Source organism: Chiroxiphia lanceolata, chromosome 5 (assembly GCF_009829145.1).
Source record: "Chiroxiphia lanceolata isolate bChiLan1 chromosome 5, bChiLan1.pri, whole genome shotgun sequence".
In the NCBI taxonomy this organism is placed as follows: domain Eukaryota; kingdom Metazoa; phylum Chordata; class Aves; order Passeriformes; family Pipridae; genus Chiroxiphia; species Chiroxiphia lanceolata.
The window spans coordinates 36,852,746-36,869,803 of record NC_045641.1 but is presented as its reverse complement, the minus strand read 5'-3'; the positions used below and the strand labels follow the sequence as shown (position 1 = coordinate 36,869,803).

The following is a 17,058-nucleotide window of genomic DNA, read 5'->3' as shown; positions in this document are numbered from 1 at the left end:
CTGAACTTTGGTTTGTTAAATTTTATTTCAGCAAGTGATAAAGTTTCATAGGTAGCTCAAGTACTCATAACAGCAGCATCAAGACTGCAAGCAAGTCCTTAAAAGTTGTTCTAGTATTTGTAGCAAGTCAGACCATTTTATTTTAGTATGCGAGTAATCTTTATCAAGATTTACTCTGAGGAAGTGTGCTCAGTGTTGACTTACATATGCTGTAGTGGGTATTTGGATGGTTCTATCTGTCCCACAATAGATGTACTTTCTAAAGACAGACGGCCTTGTTCTCTTGCACTCTTCTCAGAAGAATGAAAAATAGCTTACTTGCTTTCAGCCACAGAAGTCCACAAAAAGAAAACAGTTCTCCTTCAGATGTACAAACCAGGCGATCTAGATCAAATGCAAGACTTAAAAAGTAAACCACATAGCAGTAACACCAGGTTACTTGAGTAAGATCCTGCTCAAATATAGAAACCCAAGCTATTTGTGCTTTCCTATATATCAAATGCAAAGAACATTCTCAGTATCTTTGGTAAAAATGCTTTTTCCCGGAGCTGTTGTATTTTGTCTGCTGACAAGGAATAGCTGAAGTCTTACGTTAATCAGTATAAACAATTCATGTTTTCACTTCTCTCTTGGAAACCATCTTCCCTGACTTCACAAAGCTATACTTTTGTAAGGTTATATAACAATAAAACCTGTGCTTTGCAGGATGAGTTTCATAAATGAAGTCCAACCAAACCGCAGCTTAGACAAGAAGGTTTCCAGTGAGTATTTCTTATATTGTAGCTTAAGTAAGAAAAGTAACTTGAGAATTTATTTAAAAAAATATTTTCCTAGTAGCAACCAGAACCCTTTTAGCATTACAAAATTGTAGGCTTCCTTACTCCCACCTAAGTTTTCAGCAGTAATGGTTTTAATTCTGTAAGAGACAGTATCAACACATCTTTGTTAGTTTTGTAATTGCCAGAAGTCACATGGAACACCCCTACCACAGAATACACTAAATACTTTTAGCTACAGGCAGAAAGATGTATTCTATACACTGCTTCAACTAAGTCTAGCTGAGGTTGGGTTGTTTGATTGCTTGTTTGCAGAGATTGAAAAAAATTAAATTTGAATCAAAAAATATGGAACTCCTATAATGACGAGATTCTAGTCTTGAACATCGAGTTTTGCCAATTTCACTCCTCGTATCACTATTTTATCACTTACAAGACTGACTGATACTGATTTTAGATCAAACTGACCCATTTTTCAATTTGTCAGAGTTCACTGTTGTTAGATGAGAATGTTAACTGTGTTGCTACATATACACACATATAATCACAAATTTTAGATTTACATCAAAGCTCTGTACAGTCAAGAAACTTGACCTTCACTAGCACGAACATATCACCTTTCTCCATCATGCATACAATCATGTCAGAAGAGCACAACAATGGTAGTCTAAGAGAAAGCATCTACACCACAGTTAAGGCAGAAAGGGAAAAAATGCACCAGGATCAGTCTGTATGAAAGCCATCTATTATTTCAGAGAAAATAAAATCAGATTCAAGACAGCACACTTCTCTTACACAGACTAATTTGCTACTACTACTCTTTTTGTGTATCAGAACATACCCACACCATTCAATGCATTCATATGCCATACTAATTCTACCTTTCAGGAAAAGGAAGGCCAAGGATATTCTGCTTTGTCATAGACATCACCTTTACTGTTTCTCCAAGCATGACAACTTAAGTAAAAAAAAAAGTCAGAGCACAAAACATTTTGAAGTTTCAGCTACTACCATCTTGTGTTTCTTTGTGATAGTAGTTCACACATTTTTTCCTGAAAAGTGTCCTCCCAAAACTTAAGTAGGCTTCAAAACACTTTACGGGAGAAAGAGTAAGTCAGGAATAAGTTCAATTCTGCCTAGAATCCCCAAAGTTACAGCTACATCTGGCAAGTTTCACATCTTCCATTTAATCACTCCAAATCAGAAGCAGTTCTAGTTAATGCCAATTAATTTGTTCACTCAAGCCCTGCAAAACAGGGGGGAAAATGATGTTCACGAATAGTTTATGATGCTGTCTTGGGACACAAACATATTAAAACAGCTAAAGAATTTCCCATGCATCTGGTTTACTGGCTACCAGACAGATGAGGGCTAAAGTTGCTTTGACTTTCAAGGGGTATTCTGAGAGGGCAAAGTAACTGCAGAGGCAAGGTATATGCATGCACTAACTGTTTTAGCTGGGAGTCAAACACTTCAATGTTACACAGCAGTCCAAAGACACATTCTCTTCCCAATAAGGGGATACTCTAAATACTGCTGCTTGCCAGAAATGGATTAAAAAATTGCTGTACCTATGCATGTACCCAAAACAAAGCTGTTTTCAGGTAGGGGGACTAGAATGAGCAATTCAACAGTACACATGAAAAGCTTGCATCTTTCACTGACTTATTCACTTCACAATCACTGACAAGACCGATGTACATATTTCTGCACCTGCAATTGTAAAAGCAGATAAAATATTTAATATGTAATTTACAATGTATTTTACCAGCTTGGCATACAGGATGAACAGAATATATCAAAGTAGTTGAGTTATAGGCTTGTGGAGGCCCTGCAAAAATATTACTTCATATATTTGGTAATTAAAAAAAAAAAAAAAATCAATTTGCATTTTAGAAGTGATACAATTCCATCTACCACAAAATACAAAGAGCTGCAAAAACGTATACCATTCCAACAACAATGTATATAAGTTATTAAATAATGATCTGATTTAAAAGAATATAAATGAAGCCTTTAAGTAGGTCTTTTCTACATGCATATTATTCCTCATTAAAGAAAAATATGTAAAAAGGCCATTGGTAATTGCTTTGTTAACCACTGTAGAAAATGCCAATTCTCTGGTCACAGACGCCACTAGTTTAGCACTTAAGGTCTCTGCAGTGTTACATGTGATTATTTTTAAATACTGTTAATTCTATTACTCCATTGGTAAAGAATGCGTGACTTGGAATATGGCAGTCTTCATATCAAGAGGGCAGTGATGCACAGTTTTATAGTTATCCAGAAGAACAGCACCCTCCAGTGCTCTGTACTTGTGGCTCATCATCAATGATCTGTACACCTCGCCTTGCCATTCCTGACTGACTGGAACCATTGCCTCTTGCTCTTTCATCCACTTGAGCAGTTTCTATCATTCCTGTAAAGAAAGAAATGTATTAGATGACATTCCACTGCATTTTTACACAAGGCTTTGAGATCTTAATCTGTCTGTGTTACATGCACAAAGTTCAGCAAGACTGGTTCTCCTATTTGCTATGCAGAACTAAGTACTCAGGTACCACATGGCATAGCTGCAAGAACATATTAAAATCTTTCTAAAGCATCAAACATCCAGCAGCTCCTGTTAACTAAGGGAGACCTTATGATGCTCAGATGTTCTGAAGTTAACAACTTCAAAAGCTAGGTTCACTCACCCATATCAAGAACATTCTGTTAAAAAACCAACCAACCAACTAACCAAAGCCCCCACTAATAAAAAAACAAGAAACCCCACCCTCCAAAACAAAAAAACAAACCTCAAGCAACTCTTCAGACATGCAGGATAAGTTTTCCTTAAGTTCTTCTATCATAGAAACACAATTAATAGGACAACCTCCCTTTGTTACATTTTTATCCCACATACCGTCTTTACCATTTGCCTAGACTGCTGTGTAAAATTTGCACCATTACAGCTTTGAGTTTATGATTTGTAATTGGCAGCATCTGAGAAGATCTTTGAAAGAGGTTGAAACAGAGGGCTTGAAGCAGGCAGTCACATGAAGTTCGATCTGGGTTGCTATTTACGCATGGTAAACGTAACAGCAGTTGGTGCTCCAACAAATGACAGCATGAATTTGCAATATTATAAGCATCCAGAGCTATTACAGTATACGAGTGGCTTGAAGTAGACTCAAATGAAGTCAGTTCTTAGCAGTAGTTTACATTAAAACTTTTCTGGCCTTACAAGCATTTTTATATGGCCTTAAAAGCTTTTCTGAATTTATTTTATGAACGAGCTCTGTACCAACAAACTAGATAATACCTACTTTTACAAAGGTCAAGAAACAGTTCTTCAATTCCTTTGTTCTGTTTAGCTGAAGTATGATAATGTTTTGCTCCAACAGATTCAGCATACCTGTAGAAATGCAGATACGGAGCTTCATTGTAGTAAAAAGACTCAATCTTCCTAATCCACTTTACATGAAGCAGTAAGATGATCACAAGAGGTTTTATTCTGACCTCAGAGTTAATCTACACATGCTGATTTTATATAAAAAAAAGGAGTTGTGTTTAAAACTGCCATGACTGATGCAACACACTAGATGAAATTAGGAAAACTGCATACCTAGAAATGCATTTAAAGCACAAATGTTGACTGTAATCACATACAACTCTCAAGTTACAGTTTGGTCAATAAGGGGACTGGGACTCGGACAATAACAGAACATTTAACAAGTAGCAAGCATAAACCAGCAGTGCCTAGCTGGGCAGCATAACAAGTTTATTACTCGAGCATAACTCTGCAATGACTGTTTCTATTAATAATTGGTGTGACTTACATTTCTGCTTCTTGCACTGAAACATGTCTCTCTTTTTCCAAGTCTATTTTGTTACCTGTTGGAAACAAGTTAATAATTCAAGTCTTTGTACTCCAAAATTACCCCAAAATAAAGCAGACATGTAACCATTGTACCCCACAATTTTCTCACAAGCTGCCCCAGTAAAGACCAACTCTTTTCCAAGTCTCAGTCTGGAGCACGATGATATGATTTGAGAATCTCCTTTCACAAAAGCGTTTACAGACAATGAAGTGCTACTTCTGTAGAGAGATCAGGATAGCTAAATACCTCCATATAAGCCACTTAATTCAACCTTTTGCTTTTCTTCTTTGATTTACTGGCAGCTTCCCTGTGCTGCAGACATAATTTGTATAGAATATCTTTATATCTAACCTCATGAAAGTGTTTTAATAATTAGATCAGATTTAAATCTAAACCCAGTATTTCTGTTGCATTCCTTTACATTGAAATATCCAAGCTTTAAGACTATCTCCACCCCACAAGCACTTGATTATGAAAACAGACAAGCACCTAGTCTATGGCACTGAGAACAGTAAATACCATGAGTCTGAGTATTTGAAAGAAGGATAATACACATTTGAGGTATGTTTCTCTTTATTAAACTATAGTCTGCAGGTGTCTGTACCATGCACTTCTGACAGCATCATTAAACAGCTTATTGTTTTGAACTGAAGACTTATTTTTCTCCATGTGATCTACTGAAACTTCTAGCTCCAATTTAATTTCAAATATCAAATTAAGCTTTACCTCTTCACACATACAAGCTGTCAAAGCAGTGTTTGGAAGATGCTGTTAATCAAAAGAGATGTTTCCAGTTAAGTCATTAGAATCACATGTTGAAAGACTTACCTACTATACACAAACAGATTTCATTTCCCAACATTTTTCTTAATTCCTTAACCCAGTTTTTTACCTGCAAAAAGAAGAGAGGCAAGTTTATTTTCACTGGATATACTACTAGCTTAGGCTATGCGGAAGTATCCCACTTCCTTCATTAACCGTTTACTCTAAACTTGAACCAAACATGTTTAGAGCAACATGGATGCAAAAATATAGCTACATGTCTCTTCTTCAGCAGCTTTTATTTCACAGGTGAAATTAAGAGCAAGTGACTTGGGTAAAATGGTTCAATTACTCCAGAAATATAACTCACCACACTCGTGTTAGCCCCACTCCAAAGAACAAGTTCACTGCATGTGCCACTTGAGGTCAGGCATGAGATCTTTTATCAGCAGGCACTTACTGACAGTGCTGGAGGTCTCAGGTGAGGCCAATCAGTTGACTAGGAGGCTGCACCCAGCACCCAAGAGGGATTTAAACGGCTGCTGGCAGCGCCAGCGACCCAGAACGCGGCGTACAGGAACGTGGCATGGCAGTTAGCAAGGGCAGGCAGGGCAAGCAGGAGGGGTCCAGCCGCCTCCCAGCTCTCTTGGAGCTTTTTTTTTTCTTTCCCCGTCATAACTCAGCTTAAGCCAGCAATGGTTTCCAAAAAAGCGAAAGCTGTTGCCGCTGCTGTTAAGACAAAGGGTGTGTCCACACAGAGGGAACCCCTTAAGAGGGACACCAAGACGGATGCAGCTGTTCAGGCCTCTGGCTGCGCAGAGTGTTTGAGTCTGGTGTTAGTACCAGAGGACAGTGTGAGTGGGGTCTGTGTACGATGCGAGCAGGTGAATGACTTAGTCTCTCTACCTCTTCCTTGAGCTCAAGGAAGAGGTAGAGAGACTAAGAAGTATTAGGGAAAGTGAAAGGGAAATTAACTGGTGGAGTCACACCCTTTTGCCCCCAAAAGAAATCCAGCAGGAGATTGTGAAGCCCTGCCCCTCCTGCCATCAGGCAGTAGGAGCAAACCAGGCAGATGGAGGGGAATGGAAACGGGTCCCTCACCGGAGAGGTAAAAGAACCCCCTCCCAACCCCCACCATCCCCCGGGGTGCCCTTAGGGAACAGATATGAGGCCCTGGACTGAGAGAATCAGGCAGAGGACAGACAAGAGGAAGATCTGTCTGGAAGGTCTCCTGTTTGCACCTCATCTACCAGACAGGTTACAACTACAGCTACAGAGAAAAAAAGAAGGGTAGTTGTAGTTGGTGATTCGCTTCTGAGGGGAACTGAGGGCCCTATATGTCGACCAGAACCAACCCACAGGGAGATCTGCTGCCTTCCTGGGGCCCAGGTGAGGGATATTAGTAGGAGACTCCCTCAGCTAATTCGGCCCTCAGATTATTATCCACTGTTGGTAGTCCAGGCTGGCAGTGATGACATTAATGGAAGAAGAACCAGGGCAATTAAAAAGGACCTCAAGGCACTGGGTCGAATAGTTGATGAGACAGGAGCACAGGTGGTGTTCACCTCAGTTCCTGCAGTAGCAGGGATGAATGAAGAGAGTAGAAAACCCATCTTATCAATAGGTGGCTAAGGGATTGGTGCCACCAGCAGAACTTTGGGTTTTTTTGACCATGGGGCAAATTCCATCATACCTAGTCTCTTCAAACCAGATGGGCTTCATCTATCTAGTGAGGGCAAAAGGACTGTAGCCCATAAGCTGGCGGGGCTGATAAAGAGGGCTTTAAACTAGGTTTGAAGGGGGAAGGGGTAGAAACTGGGCTCTCCAGAAAGGAGCCCAAGGGGGGACAGCCCAAGTTAAGAGCCAAATCAGTAGCCCAGCTGAATGCACGCAGCATGGGTAACAAACAAGAGGAGCTGGAAGCCATCGTGCAGCAGGAAAGCTGTGATGCAGTCGCTATCATGGAAACGTGGTGGGATGAGTCGCATGACTGGAGTGCTACCATGGGTGGCTACAGGCTCTTCAGAAGGGACAGGCAGGGTAGGAGAGGTGGAGGGGTAGCTTTATATGTTAGACAGTCTCTTGACTCTGTAGAAGTTGAAGTCAGTAACAATAAGGCTGAGTGCCTGTGGATCAGAATCGGGGGAAGGCCAACAAGGCTGATATCCTGGTGGGAGTCTGTTTCAGACCACCCAATCAGGATGATTGGGCCAGCAGTTTGCCCAGGTGGCCAAGAAGGCCAATGGCATCCTGGCCTGGATCAGGAACAGTGTGGCCAATAGGTCCAAGGAAGTGATTCTTCCCCTGTACTCAGCGCTGGTAAGGCCACACCTTGAGTACTGTGTCCAGTTCTGGGCCCCTCAGTTCAGGAAGGATATTGAGGTGCTGGAGCAGGTCCAGAGAAGAGCAACTAGGCTGGTGAAGGGACTCGAGCACAAGTCCTGTGAGGAGAGGCTGAGGGAGCTGGGGCTGTTCAGCCTGGAGAAGAGGAGGCTCAGGGGAGACCTCGTCACTCGCTACAACTACCTGAAAGGAGGTTGTAGCCAAGTGGGGGTTGGTCTCTTTTCCCAGGCAACTATCAGCAAGACAAGAGGGCATAGTCTTAAGTTGTGCCAGGGGAGGTTTAGGTTAGAGATTAGAAAGAATTTCTTTACAGAGAGGGTAATCAGCCATTGGAATGGGCTGCCCAGGGCAGTAGTGGATTCTCCATCCCTGGAGGTTTTTAAGATAAGACTGGATGTGGCACTTAGTGCTGTGGTCTAGCAACCGCAGCAGTAGTGGATCAAGGGTTGGACTTGATGATCTCGGAGGTCCCTTCCAACTCAGCTGATTCTATGATCACAAATGATACTTTAAAAGTAGAGGCACCTGAACTGAGGTTAGATTATAACAGATGTTTGTTTCCTGAGAGAACAGATGGGACAAGAGTGTCGAGTTACTGATGGTAAGGTATCTATCATCAATTCTGTTGCCATTCTTTCAAGTTGTATGATCACTGCACTGACTTAGGAAGAGCTATTTTAAGAGAATTTAATTGTGAAGAGAGGCAATCACTTCAAGAACCTAGAAATAGTTAGGCTACATGATACAGTAGTAGCTATGCAATAACTTTTGCAAATCAGCCTTCCCTGTTTTTTTCCTGCAAATTTAAGTGTTTTGGTATCACAGAGTTTTTACTAAGTAGGGCTCAGCATGAAAAGGCACAAGTTGAAGTAAACTCACAAGTCACAATTCTGCCAGTCGGGGCAAGTGTTTAACTACTAGCACAACTGCTTTACTTGCCTTACACCAGGCCATTTAAAATAGTCACAACCGTTGTGGAACTGCACCCTTACACTATTTCTATCACTGATAACCCAAGCCTTGCTGATAAAACTACAATTTCTTACTTCTCTACATTGAAGTCCCATGAGTTTTGCCACAATCTAATCAGAGACAAACTTTAGAAAAGAGTGTCACTAGTTTTCAGCTGGAACATCCTATAGAGTGATAGCACAGCTTTGACACAGGACTGTAAAAAACTCACGGCTCAAACTGATCAACTAATAATGCTATTAAATAATTAGCTATCAAATTTCAGGTTTTGATGAGGATTTGAAGTACAAATATCTATTATCCCAGAGAACATAGTGTTGTTGTATTGCAATTTCAGTGTTCTCAGATCTGTAAGAAGTCATGTCACTTAATATCTTTTAGTAATTTGGTTTATACAGTAGAGATCAGTATGGTATACTATAAAAACAGCACTGGTTCATGTTTACAGCCTGCCACAGGTAACTCAATAGTTAATTCTCTGGTATTCTTTGAATAACCCTGTTAGAACATCAGTAGACTGAAAAAGTCAGCCTTCAAAAGAATACTAATAATGTGTATACTTCCATTCTATGGTCTAAATTTGCAAATGTAATATATATTGCTGAAAACAGAGGATTCCCATTTACACATATCACAGATTACCCTTTAATCAGTTTACATCTCACACAGATGTAAAAAGCTGTCCAGTACCTTTTGAAAAGAGTCTTCATCTGTTATATCATATACTAGAATAGCGCCATTGGAATCCCTGTAGTAGATAGGCCCCAATGCATGAAATCTTTCTTGACCAGCTGTATCCTGTATTTAAAATACACTTGTTAGCATTTAAGACAAAGCAAACAATACTTCGAGGAACTCATAATAATTACAAATTTTACTTTATTAAAAAGTGCCTAACATTTGAGATATAGTAAGCCTAAGTATTTTTTTTTTCAGAAAAATATTCTAATTAGCTAAGGGAGAAAAAATAGGGGAGTAAACATACCCATATTGCAAGGTTTACTCTTCTTCCACCAATATTTAGCTTCTTTGTAAGAAAAGATGCCTGGAAAGCAAAACAGATTAGAGTTAAGTTTTACATACCAAATGCTCCATTTGACTTCATATTAATTTATTAATAAAAACATCTGAATCAATAAAAGACAAATTTCCAGATCAAAATACTCTGTAAGCCAGAAGACTGAGTCAATACTAAGCCAGTTAGTCATTTTACTGTAGTTTGCCAACAGTCTGTTCTAAATAAATTTGGCTTAAGCCAGTCATTTACTACATCTTTTTGCTGTTGTTTTGAATGATTTAGAGAGGATGAGTTGTGTGGGAAGAGTCTGAATTCACAACACTGATAAGACTAAGCTGAAATCAAAGCATTTCACAGGAGTAAGTGAAGTTTGGGTAGAAACCAGCCTAACTGGACTTTTAATTTGCAGGAATTGGGCAAAGCACTTCACTATTAGTGAGCTACTAGAACAAAAAAATAGTATGAGTTAATCACTAAACATCTTGGAACACTAGTATTCCTCAAGTTTCCTTGTCTATATCTTTTCCCTTTTTTTTTTCCTCTAAAGTGAGCCCACAACTCACCCTCCTCTGCTTTTTGGTTCTGTGCTTTTGTTTAAGGTAAAAAGCCTCAGAATAAGCATACAAGCTACTTCAGAATCCCACTACATTAACTTCTAGAAATGTTTTACAGGTCCAGAGCATATTGCAAGGTTAGTCTAATTTCAATAGCGAGACAACCAGATCTACTCAAGCATGATCCACATTTTCAAATACCACCTCTGTTACCCAGTCCATAATTCAATGGCTAAAAAGGGATATAATTTAATACCAGTTTAATGGACCAGAACAGGGTCTGAAGGCATTGATGCATTAGGAACCCACTCCCCCCATTCTAAAGACTAGCAGAACATGTTAACATCAGACAATTCAGTTGCCAAGGGTTAACTTTTGTTTTCTGCCTTAAATTATATTCAGTTTTCCTTTCAGTTTCACATCAACCTGCATCTGGGTTCAAACAAGTGGTATTTTACGATACACTCATCACAGATTATTTTAGGCTGGATTGTAGCAGCTTAAGAGGAGTTCTCTGTATGGACACTGACCAGCCATAGAACCAGAGTCACATATGTGGAAAGTGTCATGGGCCAGATGAGGTGCTTGGACCAGCTTGCTGCTTAGCTACACAAGCAACCAGTACATACACAGAAGACCACAACAGTTCAATTTACAGCAACCTAAACTGCTGTCAAAGTGCCTGTTCGGAGTGCTGCCTGTATTACAGTCAAAGTCATCCAACACTCAACCGCTAGAGCAGCTCCTGCTCTTCAGATGCTTTCCTAATATCAACTCTGGCATCTGTACGACCTAAGGTGAGATGATTAAAACAAAGCCCCTTTTCATATTTAAGTCGTACCTTCCACCAAAGCTTTCCACTAAGTCTGATGAACAGAGAGAGAACATACCAGAAGAAAAACACTCAGATATTTCCCAAGAGCAGATAGCAAAGAACTCATCACTACAACCCCTGTGTTCAAGATAACAAAACCATTAACCCCTTCAGTATACAGGAAGAGGACATAAGTCAAGATCTGGAAAAAGTTCCAGGCAGCATGTTAAATGGATTTGATCCTCTAGCCAACCTGTAAACAAACAGCTTAACAGCAGAATAGCAAATCTTAAACATCAGAAAAGATTTAATTCTTTAATCAAAACCTCTACAGAAAGTAGTTGATAGCTTTCAGCTAGTTGTCCTTGAGGATTATCTGATCAGTACCAAGTCCTCATATCATAATTTGTTCTAAGTTTAAAAGCCAAAGGCTTAGAGGTGACTTCAGAAGTTTTAATTCAGCAACAACTGGGCCATATGGAGAGAAGATATGTTTAGGCACAACGAATCAAGCTTACCCGCCAATATTTTATTGATCTGCTGTACTACAGTACTCAATATTCTATTGCAAATCTCAAAGGAAAAGCTCTTCTGAGCACTGTTTGCTTTTGTCACAACACCAACAATCCAAATCTGCTTAGATGATATGAATTTCACACACAGGGTTTAGAACCACATTTTGGCACCAAAAGGCAGAAAAATCCAGAAAAATAAACAGGATTTATATTTAAAAACACAGAGAACTCAGTATGCATGAACTTATATCATTGTAGTTACACTGACCTAATTAACAGCACGAGTATATTTCCTATCTGACAGAGCAAATATCAGAGTAGGTTCATCTGCATACTTAAGTTTTGCTTCACTATCACCAATCCCTCTGGTACTACAGCTTTTGATAGGAATACTGTCTTTTACCACTAAGAGTAGAATATTCCATTTTCTATACACCCCAGTACTAGAAGGACCCCTACATTCAAGTAAGGCTTTTTAGCATCTCCTGCAAAAATATCCGTAACCACAGGAGACTGCGTCAAGGTATTTACTTTTGGGCTATTGTACTTGCTCTCTGTATTAAAACTTGATGAATTTGTACTGATTAAGTTTTAGTCTATCTAAAGTCTTAGGCCCATAGTCAAAAAAGGATCCTATAGCAGATACCCTGATTACAAGCATGTTTGTCTGATAACAAGACTGGAAGCCAGTATTTGAAGCAGTCATCATTAGCAATGAACAGAAAGCTCTGTGAACATGCTGCAAGAAACCATCAGTTCTACATTACAGATTAAATGCTTCATTCTTCTTTGTTGTGTCCATATACTGGCAGAATACAGTTAGCAGGCTCTCCTCTTAATAGGTATGGGTAAGTTTGATGCATTTACTACCAGTAAAATGCATTTTACATCCACAGTGGCAAACGTAGTGAAGACAAATCAACTAATATCCACCTTTTAACAAACACATATCCACCCCCTTCACTCATTCTGAGGTGAGGGAAAAAAAAACCAACAAAAAATCCAACCCATGTGAACAGCAGGACCATGCAGCTTTTAGAAATCTGGGGTACCCAACATGTAAGGAAGCGTCTCAACTTCTATTTTGAGATAATTTAGGGAAAAAGTCAGTTGCCAAGATTCCAAATTTTGCCAAGTTTCAAAGTTAAAGCTTTTGAAATCAGAACAGTCTACACAGTGTTGAGTAATTACACATCAAAAAGGATTCAACATTTTCTCCAATCTCCCAAAAATTACCAAATTGAGTACTGCAGTTTTAAGTTGTGGCTTGATTTACAATCAGTAACTCCTTTCTGTATTGATTTAATCACTATGAAAATTAAGTTTTGCTATGACTTTCAAAAACTCATGGATATACAAACCCACCATTAATTCAAAGATAAGTAATAGCAAACAACTCTTTGAAGGAAGCTACTAACTTTGGTACTTTGACTCTAGTGTCTTATGACTGGTCTGAAGAATACTTAGGCACTTAAAAGAATAAGGATAATGCAATTATAGGAGTTAAAATTCCAATTTTTCTATGTGTCTGTAGGAAATCTTTTCTTTCTTTTAATTCTTACTTCTAAGAGCTCAGTTTCACATGTCCACCAGGCCCTTTTAGGAGCTGACAAAGGGGCTTGAGTAGAACACAAGGAAGACCCAGCTGGAAGAGATTCTCCTGGAAGTCGATGAATAAAAGCAGGTGTATGCCACCTGCCCCTGACTGTTTCATGTTCAACAGCAGCAGGCCAGGCATACAAACACTGCATACAGCACTGAACTTCCTTGCATTGTCTTCTACCAGTCCCCAAGTATCTTGAAAGTCAACACAGCTTTTCCAGTTTATGCAAGTCCAGCAAAGCCATCGGGATCTCTATAGTATGATTATATCAGCAGCTCTCTTGGACTGGATATTTTGAAGTCCTCCACACATTTGAGAGATCAGTATTCAGAAGTTGTATTTATATTGAGTAACTAACTAATATGAAGTATCTACCGGATTTAAAAAAAAAAAAGTTTGACAGTAAGTTTATTATTGGAGTAATTCTAGCACAGTTCCCCTGGTATCAACTCATAGCTTAGAATTATTCTATCAATATGGGAGCACTGACCTCAATATTTCAAACAATAGGAACCAATTCTAACTGTCCCACAAGATCTGATAACCACAATGTTATGGATTGTATTCATTGCTTGCAAAAACCCCTACCTCTCCTGCATCAGCTTTTCCACATTGTTCCACCCAAATGTTTTATGTGAATCAGTAGCTACCTTAATTTCCATCTGCAGGTCATCAATATCTTAACTACATGACCTGACACAACTACAGCAACACGTCAAAGGAAGTTCCAGTTCACTCCAGCTAGCATTTAGAGAAGGGGGGTGTGGAGAGAAGAGAAACTGCTCCCTTTTAGTTAAAGTCTTCTGTTGTACAAAAGAAACTTTCCTGTTTGGTGTACACAGAATAACTTCACAGTAGAGTAACATCCTAAGTGAAGTTTCCAGAAGGCTTCAGTCTCACCACTCTTTTTGTTGCAAGCATATTGGAATAAAGCACTATGCAATACTTTCCTTTTTTAAGTCAGAGAAAACTATGGATGGAGAGCCTCTTGTCTCAATATCTAGTCACCTCTTCATATGATTCATCACTGTCGCTCCCTTGCTGGACCAGGAGCAAAGCATTTATCTAATTTTGGCTTTATTGGAACAAAACAAATTTGCTGCAATACTTTGAACTGTTTCCACGAAACAAAGCAAACTTATCAGATTAAGCCTTTAATCTTAAAACGAAACAAACCAAGGATGCTTTCCAAATGTGATACTTCATTGCTTAATCAGATAACCTAGTTTCTCTTATTTTTAAGGAATATTTTAATTTAATAGTGGAAGAATGTACTTCAACTTTGTTCTAGAACTGTACGATGTAGGAAAATAGGAATAAAAAAGATAATACTTCACAAGTGCACATGATGCATGGTAAGGTTCAACAGCAACTGACATTATATTTTATGATCAGTAAGATGTATCAGTGCCTAAGGAGGCTCAGAACAGAAAAGCAAATGACTTGAAAAACACCATGCAATCAGTCAGAAGACACAGGAAGCAACCAGAAACCTAATAACAGTGGAGAAACAAAATCTCACTATGAATGTGAGCACATGCTTCCACTCCTTTACACACACCCCTCCAGACAGTCAAAACCAGAAGCTCTTGAGCCACACTATCTACAGATATTTTCCTATCAGCATTCTGGAGCTATTTAAAGTTGCATTTTATGACATTTGTGACTCAAGTCTGTATTTCAAGCCATTTTTGCTTATAATGTAAGGGTTTCCACTACAGATTTAAAGAACAAAAAACCCAAACAACAAACACACTATATCACAACCTACTCAGCCCTATTCATTTTACATGGGATATGAGAACTCACAGCTACACATCATTTTGTTGCACTTTAAATGATTGTTTGCTCAGTGCTGCACTTCAGCTGCACCTCTGACACCTACAAGCTATTAGTCACATCTGTAGCATTCCAAATATCTTCTGTGGCATCAGAGCTACAGTCAGCTTGCCATAAATGCCACACCATGCCTAGTAAACCTACCAACAGATTAACCCAAAAGCTAAGTATAAGCACAGGGTAACAGAGTTTAAAACATATTCTTTTTAGCTCTTCAGAGCAAAACTGGAACAACGTTATCTGTTTAGGAAACATTCACTGTATTGTTTCTAGTGCATCTATAATGCTTCTTTGGTTTTAGGGAAAGTTTCACTATTAAATACTTCTGAGATACCCAATTAAAGAATTTTCCCCTAAATGCATGAGAACAGCACATAACTACCCTAATGCTCTTTTTTTTGGCATCACCCACTATTTCTTCTGTACTTTAAGAACCTCAAAAGTAGTTCAAAACCCACTAGTGGCCCACCAAGTGGCAGGGTTTGTTTCCTTATTTAAAAAAAAAAAATATTAAGAGCAGTATGTATTAAACCCCACACTTCCATATACATGCTCACAACTGCTAAGAAAGATGCTGTGCAACTGGTGTAACCGCAAATAAAAAGGTTAAGCAAGCTGACACATCCTGAAAGACTTAACATACCACCCCTACACTAAGTTCAAAACATATTTTCTGACACCGTGCACAATATAAGCAATTTATTCTGTACCATGCCATCCATCACTAATAGGTCATGAAGAAAACATTGTTTTCAAGCAGACACCCTGCCACATTTCATAAGTGGAACATCACTTTGTAGTTCTTTATAAATTAGCAGACAGTACTGCTGATAATCTGACCATAATTCAGGGAGCTATTGTGACAAGAAAGTAAGCCTTAAGAATCTTTCCTGTTATTAAATCATAAGCCTTAATCTTATCAATCATTATGTGAAAGCTTTTCTCTTTAAACAGTAGCATTTAGGCAGCTCTAGTGTTGGGATTTGAGAACACGGGGAAGACTATGATTAACAGACATGCAGCACATATGAAACACTTAGTCATCAGTCCACTAACAGTGATTACAATAACAAAATTACTTTCGCATCATACTTCCCAGGACTCACATGAAGGCATTCATATATATAACTGGAAAAAACGGAGCAATTAGCATGCACAGTAGAAACGAGGCCTTAAAGTATTGAAAGCTTAGATCTGAGTCGTGAAAAGAACTAGAAAACTGGCTTCCAGAGAACACGGCCTGGGACAGCCACCATTAGCGAGCGGAGATGGTTACTCTGGCTTCTGCTAAGCTGTAAACAAGGCATGGGCCGGCAGCCCTGGGAGGTGCGCGAGGTGAGGGGAGAACAACAACGGGACCCCCCTCACTGGCACTGCCCCCTCGCCCCGGCCCGGCCACCCCGGCAGGCGCTCCCCGCCCGCCCCGGCCCGCACCTGCAGGGTGGTGATGTGCTTGTCGTTGAACTTGTTCTCGCAGTAGCGCAGCACCAGTGAGGTTTTCCCCACGCAGCCCTCCCCGAGCAGCACCACCTTGAAGGAGAAGCTGCGGCCCCCGGCCGCCGCACTGGCCCCCGTCGCCATCCGCGCCCCGCCGCCGAGCCGCGCCTCACATCAACGGGCCGCCGCCGCCCGCCGGGACGGGAGGCCCCGGGGGAACGGGAGGAGGACTGGCGGGGACGCGAAGGCAGCGCCGAGGCCGCGGGGATGGAGGCGGAGGAGGAACACAACCAAACCTGCCCCGCTGCCCCTAATGGCGGCTCCTTCCTCCTACGTCACGCGCTGCTCGGTCACGCGCGGCCCCCGCCGCCAATGGGAGGGGGGGACGCGGCGGCGGCGGGAGGGAGGGGGCGGGGCGGGGCCCGATGGAGGGGGCGGGGCCTCGGGGCGGGGCTGGGGGCGGGTCGTCCTCGGAGCTGGAAAGGCGGGCGGGTGTTGCACCCGCGGGTGGATTTGTTTTTAAGTGTCAAATTAAGGCTTTCTTATGCAACGAACGTACCTC

The 17,058-nt window shown here is 40.4% G+C and overlaps 1 protein-coding gene across 1 annotated transcript; it reads right to left on the bottom strand.

The window, feature by feature from the left end:
• Positions 1–1,684: 1,684 nt before the first annotated feature.
• RAB21 (RAB21, member RAS oncogene family) lies at positions 1,685–16,844 on the bottom strand. The gene is made up of 7 exons (XM_032688053.1): positions 16,494–16,844; positions 9,702–9,761; positions 9,407–9,514; positions 5,468–5,531; positions 4,598–4,652; positions 4,085–4,173; positions 1,685–3,195 (listed from the first exon to the last, which is right to left on the bottom strand). The coding sequence occupies exons 1-7, from the start codon at positions 16,638–16,640 to the stop codon at positions 3,056–3,058; spliced, it is 663 nt and encodes a 220-aa protein (XP_032543944.1). The 5' UTR covers positions 16,641–16,844; the 3' UTR covers positions 1,685–3,055.
• Between the last annotated feature and the right edge of the window lie 214 nt (positions 16,845–17,058).